Genomic DNA, 19,697 nt, shown 5'->3' on the forward strand with positions numbered 1-19,697 from the left:
TAATATGATCACGCTAACCACTGTGCCAACCCTCATGTTATAGGAGCTATACTCCTGCAAGCAAATTAAAAATATTCCAGCAAAGACCCTACTTGTGCCTTGTAGATGATAAATAGGATCAGGGGTTTCTAAGAAGTGACTTATACGCACAGTGCTAATCCAGCTGGTCCAATTAAGTTTCTGGTCAATTATAATCCCCAGGTCATTGATGGCAATGTCAATGAACGTTATGCGTAAATGGATAGATTATCTCTTGAGCTGGTCTTTTATGGAATAGACATTACTTGCCAAATGCTGTCCAGATTTTGCCACACGAAGGGCAGGGCTGCTTCATTTAAGATGCAAACGGAATTTCATTCTCAGGAAGCACCTCTACTTCTGAAGGTATTGAGGAACCAAGGAGGTTGGGTCTATGACAAAGACCCAGGAACTTCTGCAGAGACGTTCTGACGCTGCGATGATTTAAGAATACAAGTGGATACCACATTTCCACTAACGGCATTGATAATTTGAGTCCATTTGGAAACTAAGTTATCTGATCAGGGTATGGTCAAGTGCCAAAAGACAGCTTACTATGGAATGTACAACTGTAGATGATCAAATGGTCAACGTTAACTTCCAGTAACTGCTAAAGGAATTCCAATATGGAGAGTGAAATAAATGATTGAAAATGCAATGAATTTTCCATGCTACCTATAAATTACTAAATTTATGGTAGAAGACTCACACTTCAATTGAAGTTACTATCATGTGGGTACCAATTGGCTGCAATTTCACAGGCAGGAGGGTCTGACAAATACATCGGAGCTGACAACCTGCTTTGATTTGGTTGGTTAAAGAATAGACATTAGCCAGGAAATCATGAATACAAGAGATTCTGCAGATGCTGAAAATTCAGAGTAATAAAATGCTGGAGGAATTCAGCAGGTTAAGCAGCACCTATGGAGAAAAACAAAAGAGACAACACTTTGGGCTGAGGCCCTTCATCAGGACGGCAAGGGAACTCTTCATTGTCAATAAATAAGGATCCATAGCATTTTTATCCCTCATCTGACCAGGTAAATGGGCTTCAGCTTAATACCTCAAGAAAAATGCCTGGTCTAACAGCGTAAATGCTCTTCTCTTTGCTTCGTGCTAGTTGTTCTCCCACACTTGCACATTAAAGAGAAACATGCTCAGCGGAATGGCCTTTTACAAAACACATCAGTGTAACATTGATCCATACCATCCAGAACCATAGAGCCTTTGTTAATTGTTAAAACGAATTGAAACTGTATAAAAGAGAAATATTTTGAACATACATAAGCAACTAGTAACACACTATAGTTGCCCTAGATGGCAGTCTTCATCTGTTTATTTTACCACTAAAATAAGAGGCGCTGTCATCCAGCAGAACAGCAACTGGTGCACTGCAGTACACACCAAATAGGAAGGCTTACACAGCTGAACAAAATGCACTGACTCAGGAGGTTCCTTTTACAGAAGTGCTCGTTTACAGCTCAGAATCAATTGCTTAACCATCTTCAGACCAAAAATATCAAAGTGTGCAGTATTCCATGCTCATATTTTGCTTTTTCTCAATACACTTGCTCTAAAAATCTGCATTTGAAACTTCTGATTTGTATTAAAATGATAGCTGTGTTTCATTTCCCTGCTTCTGAAGAGCTGTGGCTCTTGCCCTTGCAAACCTAGACACCGCCAAAAGGCAGCTATAAATCTTGTCAACACCCCAGAGAACATATTTCACTTTGGATTATGCAAACAAAAGCAATTCAGCATCAATGGAGAGAGCCCCCTTGAAGCATTTCACTCCCATAAGCTATGCTAATGCATATATCTGTGTCACTTTAAATAATTGTAAAGTTTCATAACTTTTAGAATAATAAAATCATACTGTACATCTTGGTGTCAGTCGTTTGATAGTTAATTAATTTGCTTTCCTCAAACTTTCAGTAGCAGTACACTAAGGCATGCAGAAGAACAGAGATATGGGAATACAGATCCACAATTCCTTGAAAGTAGCATCACAGGAACATAGGGTTGCAAAGAAAGTTTTTGGTGCACTTGCCTTCATAAATAAAAGTATCGAGTACAGGAGATGGGATGTTATGTTGAAGTTGTGCAAGATGATAGTGAGGTCTAATTTGGAATATTGTGTGCAATTTTGGTTACCTACCTACAGGAAAGATGTAAATAAGATTGAGAGAAAATTTACAAGGAGGTTGCTGGAACTTGAGGACCGGAAAGGCTGAATAGATTAGGACTTTATTCCCTGGAGCATAGAAGAACGAAGGGAGGTTTGATAAAGGTTTACAAAATCAGGAGCATAGACAGGTCGATGGAACTCAGCAGATTAATAGTTTGGCACTGAGTAGATGGGCCAATGGGCCCGTTTCTATACAGTAGTGTTCTAGGATTCGATGACTCTAAATGCTACATTACTATAGAATTTGCCTCTGCAACCTTCTTAGCCCATTACAGATAGCAACCAGCTGCATTAAATATTTTAATTTCTTTAGACTTTTTGTAGGATACTTTTTGTAGTATGCCAACAGGAATATTGTGTGCATTGGGATTACTGAGTTCAGATTTTTAGTTACGCTGAATCCCCCTGCCCACATTGGTCAGTTTTCCATGACTTGGTGAGATCCTCCTGCGTTCTATTACAGTGTTGCTCAGTATTTCCAGCATCTGCACAATCTCTTGTGAACATGAGCATCTAAGCAGAACTCAGCAGTAGGATTATACTAAAGATCTCTGTGGTGGCAGAGTCTAAAATATGAACATTATGACAAACAATTTCCGATCTCTTGACAAGTGCTTTCCAACCTAAATGACATTTAGTTAAGACCACTTCAATTTTAAAATAATTTGTTTTCAAATATCATTCCATCCAACCCCATTCCAACATGGTAACCTCCAGCCCTAGATTTCCACATTACTCCATTTATAGGGTTTATACATCCCACATGTTAACTGGTCCCTCAGTTTCATCAACCACATCCCACAAATTATCGAAACCTACTTCATGCAACTGCAGATGTGAGTACTTGTGTCAAGGACACTGAGTTCCATCACAAGGGGGTTAAGCTGCAGATGGTTACTAGCAGAACTAATCAAGGACATATACAGCGGTTGGACTGCTTGTACTATTATACTGGGAAGAATCAGCAGATTTGAATGTGTTAAATATTAGATACCTTTATTCAACTGACCCATGTTGCAACAACCCAATTTGGGAAGACTAAATTTATAATACTGACAAGATCAGAATGTGCTAATTTGTGCAAATAAAAATCTCAAACAAGTAGCAAAATATAAAGGTTTTAGTGTCTATAGTCAACTATTTTTGACAAAGTACAGTCATTCTAAGTTTCAGGGCTAGGTTGAGACGGTAAGTATTTATCATATTATAAATGGCTGAAATCAAGAGAAACAAACTGAACTATTAACCAAGCAAAGAATCTAAGGACTGCTCCAGAACATTCCAAGATATCTCCAAATAAACCTCAAATATGGTAGCCAACAAAACAAAATGATTTTCATTAAAGTATTAACAATCAGCTTCAAAAATTAGTACATACCTAACAAACCAAATACATTTTGTTGTGTGACAAACTTTTTACTTCATGCACTTTCAAAATTAACCAATAAGCTCATTCGTTGTTCCAAATATTTCAAATGAATGCTTAATAGAGAATATACAGATATCATATTGAAGCAAACTTCACACCATCTACAAAATTTCTTCTCCCCGCAGTTAATCTGATCAATCATTTTGTTTAGACCCCATACCCCACCTCTATCTATTAGCTCAATCACTTCACTGTAAACATTTTAAACCACTTTTTCCAATGCTTGCTGTAATACATGCTATGTGTATTTATGTATATTTTATTCCCAATTTGTATTTATTGTATTATTTTTATATATTTTTTAATTCCTTATAATTGTTGAACGTTGCCTTTTGCTGCATGTCGCACCATCAGACCACAGCAAATTCCTAATTCACCTAAATGCATACGGTGAATAACATTGATCCCTGATCCTATTAAAGAGCATTTGATTGCAATATTATCATGTAGTCCAAGGAATGAATGAGTACAAGGAATGAATTCCTTTAATCCAATAATCTGGCGTCTGAATGAACATTTCAAGAATCTTCTATCCTACTTGTCCACATGAGTAAAAATTCTTGGGAGAGACTTGAAAACAGGGAAATCTTCCACTTAATGAAAGATCAAGATTTTTCAATACAGGTGCACATTCCTTTATCTGAAATTCTGAAATCTAAAAAGCTCCAAAAACCGAAGTTTTTTTTCGCCAACAGCTGACGTCACTCAGGTGTGACGTGGCAGCACTAACAGAGGCCGCCAGACATCAGTTGTGGCTCAGCGCTCGTACTGGTTACACTTGCATTTGCTGTTCGCTGATATTTTGTGTTCACTGTTGACTTTGTGTTTAATTTCACTGTGAAAATGCGTAGGTCTGGTGCGCCGAAGGGTCCTAAAGTCCACCGCACTGAGACAGGTTAAATAAGGGACTTGAGCATACGTGATTTTTTTGGTATCGGTGGGGGGGGGGGGGGGGGGAGCTGAAATCCGAAAAAATTCTGAATTCTGAAATGCAACTGGCCCCAAGGATTTCAGATAAGGGATTGTGGACCTGTATTAATAAAAGCATTCACTCATTTAAAAAAAAACTTTCCTTTGTTTCAGTTCTCTGATATGGAGAAGTAATCGATTTATAAATTAAATACAGGAAGAAAGGAGAAACTTATTTACAATGAGCTACTGGGCATGGATTGTTTTCCCACTAGAAGTGGCCAAAGCAGAGACCATGGCATGTGTTCACAAAACTGGATAAATATTTGGCATGAAGTAACACATGAGAAAATGGTTTGAGACCTAATCTGTTTAGTTTCCTCAAACTCTGACTTAGTTATTTAAAAAAGGGCAAATGGCCTACCTGTATGCTTTAGTTCTACATACCATGATAGTGTAGCACTATTACAATGTCAGTGACCCAGGTTATTTCTTACTGCTACCTATAGGAAGCTTGTAAGTTTTCCCTGTGACCTCATCGGTTTTCTCCAGGTGCTCCAATTTTTTCCCCACATTCCAAAGATATACAGGGTTAGTAAGTTAATTGGTCACATGGGTGTAATAGTGTGGAGTGGGCTCATTGGACCCAAACGGCCTGTTACCCTGCAGTATCTATAATTAATTAAATATATGATAACCATTAGAGTGCATTAATTTGATCTACTTCATGCCAGGATTTAAATCTAGAGACATCTTAAGACCTCAAGACATAGGTACAGAATTAGGCCACTCAGCCCATCAAGTCTGCACCGCCATTTCGAGCTGATTTCAGTCTCAACCCCACTCTGCCTTCTCCCTGCAATTTTAGACACCTTTACTAATTAACCTCCACTTTAAATATTCCCAATGATTTGCCTTCCACAGCTGTCTGTGGCAATGAATTCCACAGATTCACGACCCTCTGGCTAAATCACAAGGCCGATTTAAACGACAACTCTTCAGTCCAATTCGTGGCACCTTTCCTGAGCAACAACCATTCTAAATACAACATTCAGCTATTTATCACAGGACTTTATTGCTCTGCCTGTAATTCATCATTCCTACCAACCTGTGCCAGCTGAATACCAGCCACATAATTATTAGATTCTCAATAGCCATGCCAGGTTATCACTTCAAAGCCCTAAACCACAGATCTTGTTTCTACAGGCACCATTCAACACTGATTTTCTCTGGTTCACTATATGCCTCACAGGCCTACCAACAATTCCACAATGAGTCAATTTTGGAAGAATTGCCTATGTTCTGCTATATTGGCACCCTGTTAGTCATGATTTCAAAGACAAAGTGGGAGATATGGAAGTCAAGGCCTGATTGCTGAAGACCAGGGCCTGTGTGTCTTCCAGGGATGTCCCGATGTCTGCAAATTCACTGGAGGTCCAGAAATGCCATGTCCTGGGGTTGGAGGCCTGACTATGTGTGAGCAGGTGGGGAGGTGGGAAAGGGGCTTGTTTTGCTGTTGTTGTTTTTGGTATTGCTTATTTTATTAGAAACATAGAAAATCTATAGCACAATACAGGCCCTTCGGCCCACAATGCTGTGCCGAACATGTACTTACTTTAGAAATGACCTAGGTTTACCCATAGCCCTCTATTTTACTAAGCTCCATGTACCTGTCCAGGAGTCTCTTAAAAGACCCTGAGGTATCCGCCTCCACCACCGTCACCAGCAGCCCATTCCACGCACTCACCACTCTTTGTGTAAAAAGACTTACCCCTGACATCTCTTCTGTCCAAACACCTTAAAGCTGTGCCCTCTCGTGTTAGCTGAACATTGTGGGCATGCTATGTTGGCATCGCAATCTGTGGTGACACTTATGGGCTGCTCCCTACACATCCTCAGCTTGTGTTGGTTGTGAGTGCCAATGGCACATTTTACTGTATGCTTCCATGTACATGTGATAAGTAAAGGAACCTGATTCTGAGATTATGAGTGGTATTTAATGAGGCCTTTCAGAATATACAGAACAAAAACATTCCAATAAGAAAGAAAATTTTTGGGGTAAGAACTTGCCTACACTAATAGTAGTATGAAATGTAAAGGAAATAATTGCACATACCTAGATGAGTAGCAGATGAGAACAATGGACAAAATGAAAAAACATTAAAGAATGTCTGAAGATTAATAGTAACCTCTAATACCACACCCTCGGGACTTTGGTTATACCAGACTTGCAGACTTCCCAGAGGATCTTAGGGTCAAAGTTGCCACACGAGTTAATAGGGCTGTTAAGAAGGTGTACGGTGTGTTGGCGTCCATTAGTCAGCAGTTTGTGCTCAAGGGCTGCAAGGTAATGTTGCAGCTCTATAAAATACTGGTTAATCAGCTCTGGTCTCCTCATTATAGGATGTGGAAGCTTTGGAGCAGTACAGAGGAGGTTTACCAGGATGCTTCCTGCACTAGGGAGCGTGTCCGATGAAGATAAGTTGAGCAAGCTAGGGCTTTTATCTGTAGAGCAAAGGATGACGAGAGGCAACTTGATAGAGGTGTGTAAGACGACAACAGGCAGAGATTGGACAGCAAGAGACTTTTCAACAAAAGCAAAAATGGCTAATACAAAGGGGAATAACATGAGGTACTATGAGGATCTCAGAGGCAAGTCCTTTACACAGAGAAAATCCTGTCAGGAGTGGTGGGAGAAGCAGATTTATTAGGGACATTTAAGAAACATTTAGATAGGCACATGGATTATAGAAAAATGGTAGGCTATATAAGAGAGAAGGATTTGATCTTAGAGCAGGTTAAAAACATTGTGGGCCTTAGGGCCTGAACTGTGTTGTAATGTTCTATGAACACTACCTCATTATTAATCTTTTACACTATTTAACATGTAGTAATTTTTGTGTCTTGCATTGTGTTACCTATGCAAAACATATTTTATGACAGCTTTCAGTGATAATAAACTGATTCTGCTGAGCAGAAACAATATAATTAACAAAGTTGCCCACAGCAATTTAGCATTCAACACAGAATGCAATATCTATATTATTTTTACATTTTTCAGTTCTAATGCTTGGCTGGTATATACACAAAATTTAACATGAACAACAAATATAAGAATTGAGTGACTGAATCACCTTTGGTATTGAAAATTATTCACCATTAGGAAATTTCCATCTGGCATAATTAAATTTTGGTGATCAGGGAAAGTGAAATGAAAGACAATTATCAATGATGCTTTTGAGAAGGATATTGTGACATGTACTGTTAATCAGCTTCAAGTATTTGATATCAACTGGTTCAAGCTAGCCTTCACAAGCATCTGCTTTCATATTAAAAAAAACTAATTTAAGTGTCAATTTTCATTTTCAGAATCAGTTTTATTACCACTGACATATGTCGTGAAATTTGCTATTTCATGGCAGCCGTACAGGGCAATACTAAATACTATAAATTACCATAAGATCTAGATGGTGGAAAGTTTTATCCACTTTTATCTTCCCTTTATCTTTTCAGTTCATTAACACTCCAAAATGTCAATGATAAACTAGATACATCTTTTTATCTCCAATGCATGCAACAAAGCAATAATTAATGCAACACTAGGACTATAATTCTTCTACATCAAAAACACACACTTTTATTCCCAGTTTTAAACATAGCCATGGCAATCCCAGCAAAACAAGGCACGCAGTCATTATCCCAACATGAGGTTATCTCTGTATACCTAATACATTTAGCATCCATTTCATTACATTTCATGAGAAAATTGGATTTGGTGCAACTAGGGGAACCAACCTAAATTCAATTGAAAACTACAGAGAAAACTATCATTATCAGAAAGAAACATTACATGCTGTGAAACGAGTATTTTATTTTCTAATTTGTAATCTACAGACTTTCTAAAAGTAAAATCCTCACATCTGAGGAAGCAATTTAAAGTCTAATCCAAGCCCACAACAATATTGATTAAAGATTAAGGAATTCCACGTTTTAAAGGTTGCACTGCCCATTACTTTACTGAAGCACACATTTTGATTTAATGTTGTTCCAATGCTCCAGATTAGGTTAGATTAGTTTATTGGCAGATAGACCAATGTGCAATGAAATTCCTTTTTCTACATGAGCTCAGATGGTAAGCAGGCCACATATCCCTTGTACATCTCAATCATAGTCAACTAATTTTTCAAATACAGTACATGTTATCAGAAAACTCATAAAATGGAACCGCCTAATCCACTGCTGGCCTAATGCCAATTTCAGTCCTAACTGAACCCCAACTTTAATGATCAAAGAGCAAGATACATTTTTAATTTTCATAGTTTTCTTACAATAATAGGAGTCCACTCAGCTCAGAGGCACTCAAAACATTCACAAAAGTTGCGTCTTTATTGGTAACTTGCTCTCTCAGATTCCCATCAATTCAGCAGCAATGCACCCTATCAGTGTGTCTTTAGGACTCGGGAGGAAATTAGAGCATCGAGGGAAGTCCACAGTTACATGGAAACATGCAAACTCTATACAGCCAACACCCAAGGTCAAGCCTAAGTTACTATAGCAGGAACATTACAAAATAGGTCACTCAAATACTATTAACAAAACAAAACAAGCATTCTATCTACAGATAAGGTTAATGCAACTCATTTAAAAGTTAATCAGAAAACAATTCTAACTTTTCTCCATGATACAGATTTCTGCACAGGGACAAGAAAAGCCACTATATCCAATGTTAGATATATGGGTATGACCAAAGGACAAATGGCTGGAGTTGCTTAGCATTTCAGTGCAAGGGTGCTTATTCGGTGTGTCAAAAATCAAACTTACAAAAATTAGCAAAGATAATGAAAAGAAAATTGCCAACATTGACAAAAAGATATCTACCAGAAAACCACGATTTTTTAAATCTCTCTTTCTCTCTCACAAATGAGCCCCATTTATCAGGCACCAGGACAAATTGTCTTTAATTACTCACAAAGTTAACTTAGGACTCTAAATGAATTACAATACGATGCACTCCACAATACAGTTACAATCATATTACAAAAAATAAACCGAAGTTATCTACCTTAAGTCCAGTATACAAACGACATATACACATTTACACATCCCCGTTACTAAAGAAATGGAATATTCCACGTATGGTGAGGAAGGCAATAAAGCCAACCCAAGCGCATCAGCTCAGTTTAGGACTGTTACATACTTCAAGGAGATCTTGTGACTTTCTTGTGAGAATGATGTAATGGTCTTTTGGAGGTCACCTGATGTAATTTTCCTGCCAATGTGAGGTCACGTGCTGACATGTTCACCACAGGTATAAAAGGGGTAGACCCCTGGTGATGCAGTTAGTTTTCCAGTTAGAACGTCAATGAGATACTCCGCTCCGCTGTGTATTTGCAGTATGACGCAGTTTTGATTTTAAACGGAGTTTTATGTTCTAATGTAAGGTACAGAAGTCTGAGCCAGCAGTTTGCCCAATTGCTGCCAGGTTTGTTAATGTATCTTTTCAGTAACATTGGACAGTGAAGACGGGATCCTGAAGGAGACGTTTGACGGGTTTGGAAAGGATCGACCATTATTGAATTCGTTCAACAAAGAGTGATCTGCATGAGATAGCCTCTGCTAAAAGTGGCAGAAAGGCTGTGCAAGATCTATTCTACGGAGGAAGAAGGTCAGTGCCTTTAAAACTGTTTTATTTCCGTCGTCGTGAATCCTGTAGACGAGGCAGGATCCGACTGGACATGGCAGTGACATCGTGTCTTCAAGGAATTCGTTACTTCATGAAAGTCTCTCCTAATTGACTATATAAATCTCTCGGACTTTAAAATTTACCATTCGAAGAACTGTGTTTGATTTTATTGCTTTAAGAACTGGTTTCGCATTATCGCTTTAAGAAATAGTACTGAGTAACGGTTTACCGAATGGCCGCATAGCCGTTTACTTCCGGTTAGGGTTTTCGTTTTTTTTTTCATTGTTTATCAGGGTTTAATAAATGTTTGTTTGTTTTAAATCCTGACTCGATATATTCATTGTTGCCGATCACGTGACAAGGACTCATTTTGAGAATGTACTGAGGAAGATTGAGTGCATACACCCAGTGCAGTGACAAAAGAATGACAAGGCAATGTAAATGTGTGCGTGAAAGGAGTGTATTTACCAAGTGCTCTCCATCACAACCAAGTTCAATTAAAATGAAATCATTCAGTATCACAAATATAGATAAAGCTTTATGCACGAGGCAGCTGATTGCAAATAGAAAATGCAAAAGCTAATTAAATGATATAGCAGTATTTCAGTGGAGCAAAGGAATACAGTGGTATGAGAGGAGTTGGCAAAGTAAATTGGAAGGAGATGCTGGCAGAGATGACAGCAGAGCGGCAATGGCTCACGTTTCTGGGGAAAATGAGGAAGGTGCAGGATAGATGTATTCCAAAAACAAAGGCAAAATAGCCCAACTGTGGCTGACAAGGAAAGTCAAAGCTAATGTAAAAGCAATAGAGAGGGCATATAACAAAGCAAAAATTACTGGGAAGACAGAGGAATGGGAAGTTTTTAAAATCCTACAGAAATTAACTAAAAGAATCATTAGGAGGGAAAGAAATATAAAGTGGATAGAAATAGCTTTTTCAAGTGTGTTTAAAAAAAAAGAGTGAATATAGGACTGGTAGAAAATGAGGCTGGAGAAATAATAATGGGGGTATGGAGATGACAGATGAATTACATGAGTATATTGCATCAATCTTCACTGTAGAAGACACTAGCAGTGTGCCAGATGTTGAAGGGTGTGAGGGAAGAGAAGTGAGTACAGTTACAATTACAAAAGGTGCTCAAAAAGCTGAAAGACATAAGGGTACACAAGTCACCTGGACAAGATGAACTGCACCCTAGGGTTCTGAAAGAAATAGCAGCAGATTGTGGAGGCATTAGTAAGGATCTTTCAAAAATCACTGAACTCTGGCAAGAACTGGAAAATTGCAAACGTTACTCCACTATTTAAGAAAGGGGGAAGGCAGTAGAAACTAAATTATAGATCAGTTAGGTTCACCTCAGTGGTTGAGAAGATGCTAGATCCAATTGTTAAGGATGAGGTAATGGAGTACTTGGTGACACAGGACAAGATAGTACAAAGTCAGCATGGTTTCCTAAAGGGAAGATTCTGCCTGATGAACTTGTTGGAATTCTTTGAGGAGATTACAAGTAGGATAGATAAAGGAGATGCAGTGGATGTTGAATCTTTGGACTTCCAGGAGGCCTTTGGCAAGGTGCCACACGAGGTACAGTTAAAAGTCCACAGTATTACATAAAAGTTACTGGCATGGTTAGAGCATTGGCTGATTGGTAGGAGGTAGTGAGTGGGAATAAAAGGATCCTTTTCTGGTTGGTGTCCAGTGACTAGAGATGTTCCATAGGGGTTGGTGTTGGGACCACTTCTTTTTATGCTGTATATCAATGATTTAACTGATGAAATAGATGACTTTGCTGCCAAGGTTTCAGATGACACGAAGATTGGTGGAGGGGCAGGTAGTGTTGAGGAAACAGGTAGGCTGCAGAAGGCCTTAGATTAGGAGAATGAGCAAGAAAGTGGTAAGTGAAATACAATGCTAGAAAGTGCATGTCCATGCACTTTGGTAGTAGAAATAAAGGTGCAGACAATTTTCTAAACCGGCAGAAAATCCAAAAATCTGAGATGCAAAGGGACTTGGGAGTCCTTCTACAGAACACCCTAAAGGTTAGCTTGCAGGTTGTGTCAGTGGTGAGGAAAGCAAATGCAATGCTAGCATTCATTTCAAGAGGTCTAGAATATAAAAGCAGGGATGTGATGCTGGAGCTTTATAAGGCACTGGTGAGGCCTCACCCTGAATATTGTGAACACCTTTGGGCTCCTCATCTAAGAAAAGATGTGTCAGCATTGGAGAGGATTCAGAAGAAGTTCACGAGGATGTTTCCAGGAATGAAAGGGATATCATATAAAGAATGCTTGATGGCTCTGGGTCTGTATGTGCTGGAATTTAGAAGGATGGGGCGGGGGGGGGGGATCTCACTGAAACCTTTCAAATGTTGGAATGTCTAGACAGAGTAGATGTGGAAAGATGTTTCCTATGAGTCAAGGACAAGAGGGCACAGCCTCAGGATGGTGGGACGTCCATTTAAAACAGGGATGTGAAGAAATTTCTTTAGCCAGAGGGTAATGAATTTGTGAAATTTGTTACCACAGGTAGCTGCGGAGGTCAGGTCGTTGAGTGTATTTAAGGCAGAGATTGATCGGTTCTTGATTGGACACAGCATCGAAGGTTACAGGGAGAAGGCTAGGGAGTGGGGCTGAGGAGGTGAAAAAAGAATCAGCCATGACTAAATGGCAGAGCAGACTCGATGGGCCACATGGCTTAATTCTTCCCCTACGTCTTTTGTACTTAACCAATTGAAATACGGCATCGGAAATTTAAAAAAAATAAAATGAATCACGATGAATCACACTAACACCCACAAGTTACTCATTTTTTCAGTGTATAGTGCAATTGGTAACTTGAATTTTTAAAATACTGGGTGTAGGTGTGTCTTCATTTTGAAATCAGGGTAATATCCTGAAACTTCTCAACCCCTTTTTGTTGGGAATTCATCCAACCTTTAACAGAATAGCAATTTTCTTGTACATTTTCATAACATGAAAGCTTCCATAACATGAACATGGAAGGCACCAATTAAAAGTAGTTTGTTAAAATTACTTATGAATAGTCTGACAGCTTTAAAATATCCTTTAAGTTAAAGCGGAAGCAAGCATGAAAAGAAAAATCCTCTGTTGGGAAGAACATTGCCAACAATGCAAATAAATTCTCTTCAGATCATTTAGAAATAAATGCTTAATGCATTTTTCCCCCTATGGGAATATTTACATAGTCTCAGATCAAAAAGCAGCTGGTTTAGACACAAGATCTTAGATCTCTTAATTACTACGTTCAGCAGCCCCTCCTATGTCCAGCTGCATTTATAACAGATAAAACTCAACATACAGGAATTAAAAGAATGCAGGTGCAGCGCTAATGCACACGCAGCAGGCTCAAAAGTCATGCGGCAGCCTGTTTTAACTGGCATTATCTCCTTTGCTGCACAGTAGTCTACTTCTGCTACAGTAACTAAGGAAAATCAGTATTTCACTGGGTTATGAAGCAGAGGTTAATAGAAACCTTATTGTGGCTTACAGCATTGATTGTCTATTACTTACCAGTTGACAGAATTCAAATACCAACAGGTAAGGAACAGCTTCCACACATTGTCCCAAGCAGTGAAGCACATTTGGATGGTGCAGAACTCTGAAATTAGAAACAAAGAGCAAAAGTATTAGGCAAAAGAATTTTATGGAAACTGACAGTAACTCAAAATTATTTCACCATTTTTGCTGCCAGTGGTACTTTTCATACAAGAAAATTTGTAAACAGGGTCTTGCAAAAAATCCCACATACAAATCCAACCTCAAGGGGAGCATTTAATCATTTTCAATGCCCCTTTATGACAAAACAATTTCTGCAAATCATTCAGACAACTAAGAGCAACACAAGAAAAAGGATTGCCGCTATAAAATGCCGCTTGTGTGCATTAGACTCAGGGGTGGTTAATAAGAAAGTGGGCATTCTCACCCACCCATCTATCCTGCTCATGAACTGTTAGTCCCACTCCCATCGGGGTGGAGGCTAAGTTGCATCCATGCCTAGACCACCCCAGTACAGTTACTTTCCCTAAGGAGTAAGGCTAATGAACACCTCCACCCACTAACTCATCCCACTACTTTATCATTTCCTGTCAGAGTCACATTATGTACAGACACTCCTGTACCTAGCATCACTTTATATACATACAATCAACGTATCTATCTTAAGTACTTATATTTGTTGCATTTTTTTATTATTGTGATATTTATCGTATTGTGTTTTTTTGTGCTGCATTAGATCCAAGTTACAATTATTTCATTCTCCTTTACATTTGTGTCCTGCAAACGACATTAAACGATGTTGAATCTTGAATTAAATGCCTTGACCGTTAACTTGGAGAGAAGTGTTGTAAAAGGTTTATTGCAGTGGCGCAGTAGCTATCATTGAGTGAGAGAGTGAAAGACAGAAATACAATTCGTATATATACAGAACTGTGCAAAAGTCTTAGTTACATGTAACAAAAATTCTGTAAAACAAATATGTTTTCAAAATTAATGAAATGTTTCTAAGTATGAAAAATGACTATAAAGAGCAGTAAACAGTTAAAAAGAACTAAGTCAAGTTAATATTTGGTGCAATCAGACTGCCTTTAAAACCTCAATTATCTTAGGTGCACCATGGTTCAGATTTATAGGAAAATCGGCTGCTAGGTTGTTCCAAGCATCTTGAAGAACTTGCCACAGTTCTTCTGCAGACTTCAGCTGTCTCTCCAGGTAATTCCAGACAACATCTCTGATGTTGAGATCAGGGCTCTGTGAAGGCTAAACCGGCTGTTAAAGAACTTCTTGTTCTTCTTTGTGCTGCGGATAGTTCTTTATGACCTTGGTTGTGTGTTTGAGGTCATCGTCCTGCTGCAGACTGAAATTGACACCAAGCGACACCTCCCTGATGGCAGTGTATGATGGATGGGGATCTGCTTGTACTTCTCAGCATCGAGGATTCCATTAATTCTGAACAGATCACCAACTCTATTTGCAAATATGTAGCCCCAAACCTGCAGGGAACCTCGGCTGTGCTTCACGGTTGGCAGCAGATGCTCATCCATGAAATGCTCTCCAACTCTTCTACAGACAAACTGCCTCCTGTCTGAACTAAAAGTTTCAAATTTTGTCTCATCAGTCCAGAGCCTTGCTGCCATTGTTCAGTACTCCTGTCCTTGTGTTTTTGTGCATAGGTGAGTCTCTTGGCTTTGTTTCCACTTTGGAGGAATGGCCTTTTGGCAGCAACTCTTCCGTGAAAACCACTTTATCACGACTTCTCTAGACTATATAGGGGTGTACTTGGATTTCAGTGATTTATGTTAGTTCAAAGCTGATGGCAGTGCTGGACAACTTCTGATTTAGAAAGGACAATGGTTTGATACATCCCTTCTGCTGCACTCAGTTTCTGTGGCTAACTGCTGTGTTTCTGGTCCCCAACCTTGCCCATTATTTGTGCTTCTTCAAAAGAGCTTGGACAGCACATCTTCAAACTCCTGTCTACTGGGAAATTTCAGCTTGGGAGAGGTCTTGTGTCAGTTGCCGTGCTCACTCCTGCCATGGTGTAAGAATTGATGATTTGAAGGTTAAGCCATCACATCTGCCACACCGTTACCTTTTAGTTTGCTTATCTTTTGCCCAGTTTGATTCTTTCTTCACCCTTTTCTGTTTAAGTTAATCAGTTTTGTTCATTAAACTCGTTATGAAATTGATCATTAGCACTTGTTTAATCATGCACTGGGCTACATACCTACAAAGTAATCAAGTTTTTATTTGAAAAGTGTCTATTACTTAATATGTTACTTTTGTTCACAAAATACAAACAATTCTCTAACATTTAATGTTTTGGAACATCAATGTTTGGAAATCTAAAATTTGCTCTTTTCTACTGACATACTAATGCAGAAGACAAAAGATAAACACCTTAAAAACAAAATTTGTATAAAAATCTGGGTGCCTACGCCTTTTGCACAGTACTGTACAAATATAAGTTCTAAACAAATCTACCAAAAGCATCTGCTAAAACAATTCATTTAATGCTACTTAAGTGACATAGTCATAGTTCTTAGCATGGCCATTTATTGAAAATAACCAAGTGCCTAATTTCAATTTCCACTAGCAAAAAGCTAATGAATTACTCGATGGTTAAGTAGTTTTAATCAACAGAATAACAAAGGAGGTTTCTATGTCAGCCATTTTTAAACAGGAGTTCAATTTTTAAAAAACACAAACAAAAGTTTAATAGGAATGGACCATTCAGCCCCTCACATCTGCTCAACCCCTCAACAATGCTGCAGCTGATCTTTTACCTCAGCACCACTTCCCCACAATCACCTCATACCCCTTAGATCTCTTAATACCCAAGTTAATGCAAAGAGAGATTTTATTTTTCAGCAATTTCAGATTTGTATCTGCAACTGCTCAACTTACAATCCACAAAATCTAACAAGGCAATTGCTCATAAAATCCATTACTGGGGTCTGTACAGATCAAAAAGCATGTTGATCCAATGGTTTACAATTTTCTGTACATGGTAGTTTTAAAGTGAAAAATTATAACTAACCTGTAAGCTTCTCCATTTTGAAGGAATCGATGATGCTCCGTTGAGCTTGCACTGGGCTTCAGTTCTTTAATAATCACTCTGACTAAACTGGAATCCTGGTAGAATTCCCCAAGAAGAACCTTCCCAAAATATGGAGAGAGCACTTTTAAATACTTCAGTTCGCTGAAACAGGAAGTCTCTAATTTCCCACAAACATTCTTGATTACATGCGATGTGGAAAAGGACAAGGACACTGCAGCAGGTGACAAAGGATGTTTGTACATTTCTCTGGCAAAACTACATTACTCAACTTGGGTTGCCAAGCATTCATCCTCAGGAAAGGACAACAACAGGAAAGAGACAAAAATCTGGAATGCTTGATAGAGACTTGGTCAGTCATGCAAATTCTGAGGGAAATGTTAGTAATTATCCAAATGAAAAGTTAAAAATATATATACATCTTCTGCAACTCTATGACATTTTAAAAATTAATAGACTGAACATATCTGTATTAAATTCAAAAGAGAGTATTAACAGCAATAGGTACGAGATATCATCAAAGTATCAGAGTTAGCCAAAGGCTGTAGATCTTTTTTAAGACAATGATTTAAATCATAGATTCAAACACCTTTCACCATTTCTAAGGTTGGTTTTATCAATCTCCTTCTAATATCCACTCTAAACATCTCCTTCTTATGTTACCAAACACCCTACTTCACAGCAGAACACAACACTCAGTTTAAAAACCTAGGCTTACATTTAAACCAAAATAGTAAATTTTTAAAGATATTCCTAGATTGCTGATGGGTAGAGAATTGCAGGATTTCATCTTAGCTACAATGAGTAATGGTATTTCCAAGTCAGGATAGTGTGATAAGTGCCATCTAGAAGGAAGTACAAGAACATTAGGCCCCACACCACCAGGTTCAAGCAGAGTTCAAAGTAAATTTATGATCAAAGTATATATATGTCACCATATACAACCCTGAGATTCATTTTCTTGTGGGCATTCACAATAAGTACAAAGAAACACAATAGAATCAATGTAAAGACTGCACCCAACAAGATGGACAAACACCAATATGCAAAAAAACACAAGCTGTGCAGATACAAAAAGAGAAAAAAAATAATAACATAAATAAATAAGCAATAAAACTGAGACCTTGAGATGAAAAGTCCTTGAAAGTGAGTCCATAGGTTAGGGAACAGTTCACTAATGGGGTGAGGGAAATTATCCCCTCTTGTTCAAAAGCCTGATGGTTGAGGGTTATCCTCGATTGTTCCTAAACCTGGTGCTTTTGTACCTTCTTCCTGACGGTAACAGAGAGAAGAAAGCATGACCTGGGAGGTGGGGGTCTCTGATGACTAATGCTGCTTTCCTGCAACAGCGCTCCATGTAAATGTGCTCAATGGTGGGAAGGGCTTTACCCATGATGGACTGGACTATATCCACTACTTTTTGTCAGTTTTTCCATTCAGAGGCACTGGTGTTCCAGTGATGCAACTGGTCAATATACTCTCCACTTCACATCTATAGAAGTTTGTCAAAGTTTTTGATGACAAGCTGAATTTTTGCAAACTCCAAAGAAAGTAAAGATGCTTAAATGTGGGACCCAAGACAGGTCCTCTGAAATTATAGCACAAAGGAATTTAGAGTTTCTAATCCTTTCCACCTCTGATTGCCCCAATGAGGACTGATTCATGGATTTCCAGTTTCCTCCTCCTGTAGTCAATAATCATCTCTTTGTTCTTACTGACATTGAGTGGGAGGTTGTTGTTTTGGCACCACTTAGCCAGATTTTCAGTCTCCCTCTTGTGTGCTGATTCATCACCAGCTTTGATTTGGCCAATGATAAGGGTGTCATCAGCAAATTAAATATGGTATTTGAGCTTACTTAGCCTCACAGTTATAAATATAAAGCAAGTAGAGCAGGGTGTAAGCACACAGACATGTCGTGCATCTGTGCTGAGGGAGACCGTGGAAGAGATGTTGTTGCCAATCCAAACTGACTGGGGTCTACAAGTGAGGATCCAGTTGCACAAGTTTTGAGGCATAAGCCTTGAAGCGTATTGATTAATTTTGAGAGGATGATAGTTTTGAATGCTGAGCTGCAGTCAATGAAGAGTATCCTGATGCATCCACCTTCACTGTCCAGATGTTCCAGGGTTGAGTGACGAGCCAATGAAATGGCATCTGTGGTGATCCTGTTGTGATGAATTGGAGCAAATCCAAGTCACTTCTCAGGCAGGAGTTGATATGTTTCATTACCAACCTCTCAAATCACTTCATCATTGTGGATGTAAGTGCTACTGGATGGTAGTCATTGAGGCAGGATTCCATATTCTTCTTAGCAATTGGTATAATAGAAGCCTGCTTGAAGGAGGAAGCTACCTTACACTGCCAAAGCAAGAGGTTAAAGATATCAGTGAACACTCCGGCCAGTTGATCAAACAGGTCTTTAGAACTTGGCCAGGTACCCTGTCTGGGCTGGATGCTCTCTATGGGGTCACCATCAACCTTGAAACGATCAAGATCTTGAACCAGCATGAGTAACCTTAACTCTGAACTGATTCCACAACCTATGGATTTATGTTTATTTGTTTGCATAGTTCGTCTTCTTTTGCACATTGGTTGTTTGTCAGCCTTTGTTTCATCAATTTCATTGTATTTCTCTGTTCTACTGTGAATGCCCACAAGAAAATAAATCTCAAGCTATTATATGGTGGCATAATATATGTACTTTGACAATAAATTTACTTTGAACTTGAAGCCTGCAGTGTTCACCTTGCTGGGAAGCAAGGGCTAGCAACATGCTGTTGAAGAAGCGTGGTTGAGTAAATGTAGATGGCACATAATGTCAGTGTTGTAGTAAGTGAACACTTAGGTGGTGGATGGATAACCATTCAGTGCAGTTACTCCATCCTGGATAGTTTG

The 19,697-nt window shown here is 38.7% G+C and overlaps 1 protein-coding gene across 3 annotated transcripts in view; it reads right to left on the minus strand.

Annotated features, from left to right (window-relative positions):
• The window catches only part of lmtk2 (lemur tyrosine kinase 2), a 129,725-nt gene that overhangs the window by 67,738 nt on the left and 42,290 nt on the right, over positions 1–19,697 (minus strand). For 2 of the 3 annotated variants that reach the window (XM_072269131.1, XM_072269130.1), the window contains exons 1-2: positions 16,784–16,886; positions 13,759–13,846 (exon numbers count right to left, since the gene is read on the minus strand). In XM_072269131.1, the coding sequence (XP_072125232.1) occupies positions 13,759–13,846; positions 16,784–16,799 (104 nt within the window). In that variant the 5' untranslated portion in view covers positions 16,800–16,886. Of the gene's footprint in view, positions 1–13,758; positions 13,847–16,783; positions 16,903–19,697 lie in introns of those variants that run through there. The other variant, XM_072269129.1, reaches the window with a different exon arrangement.

The sequence above is a fragment of the Mobula birostris genome, chromosome 9 (genome assembly GCF_030028105.1).
Source record: "Mobula birostris isolate sMobBir1 chromosome 9, sMobBir1.hap1, whole genome shotgun sequence".
NCBI lineage: Eukaryota > Metazoa > Chordata > Chondrichthyes > Myliobatiformes > Myliobatidae > Mobula > Mobula birostris.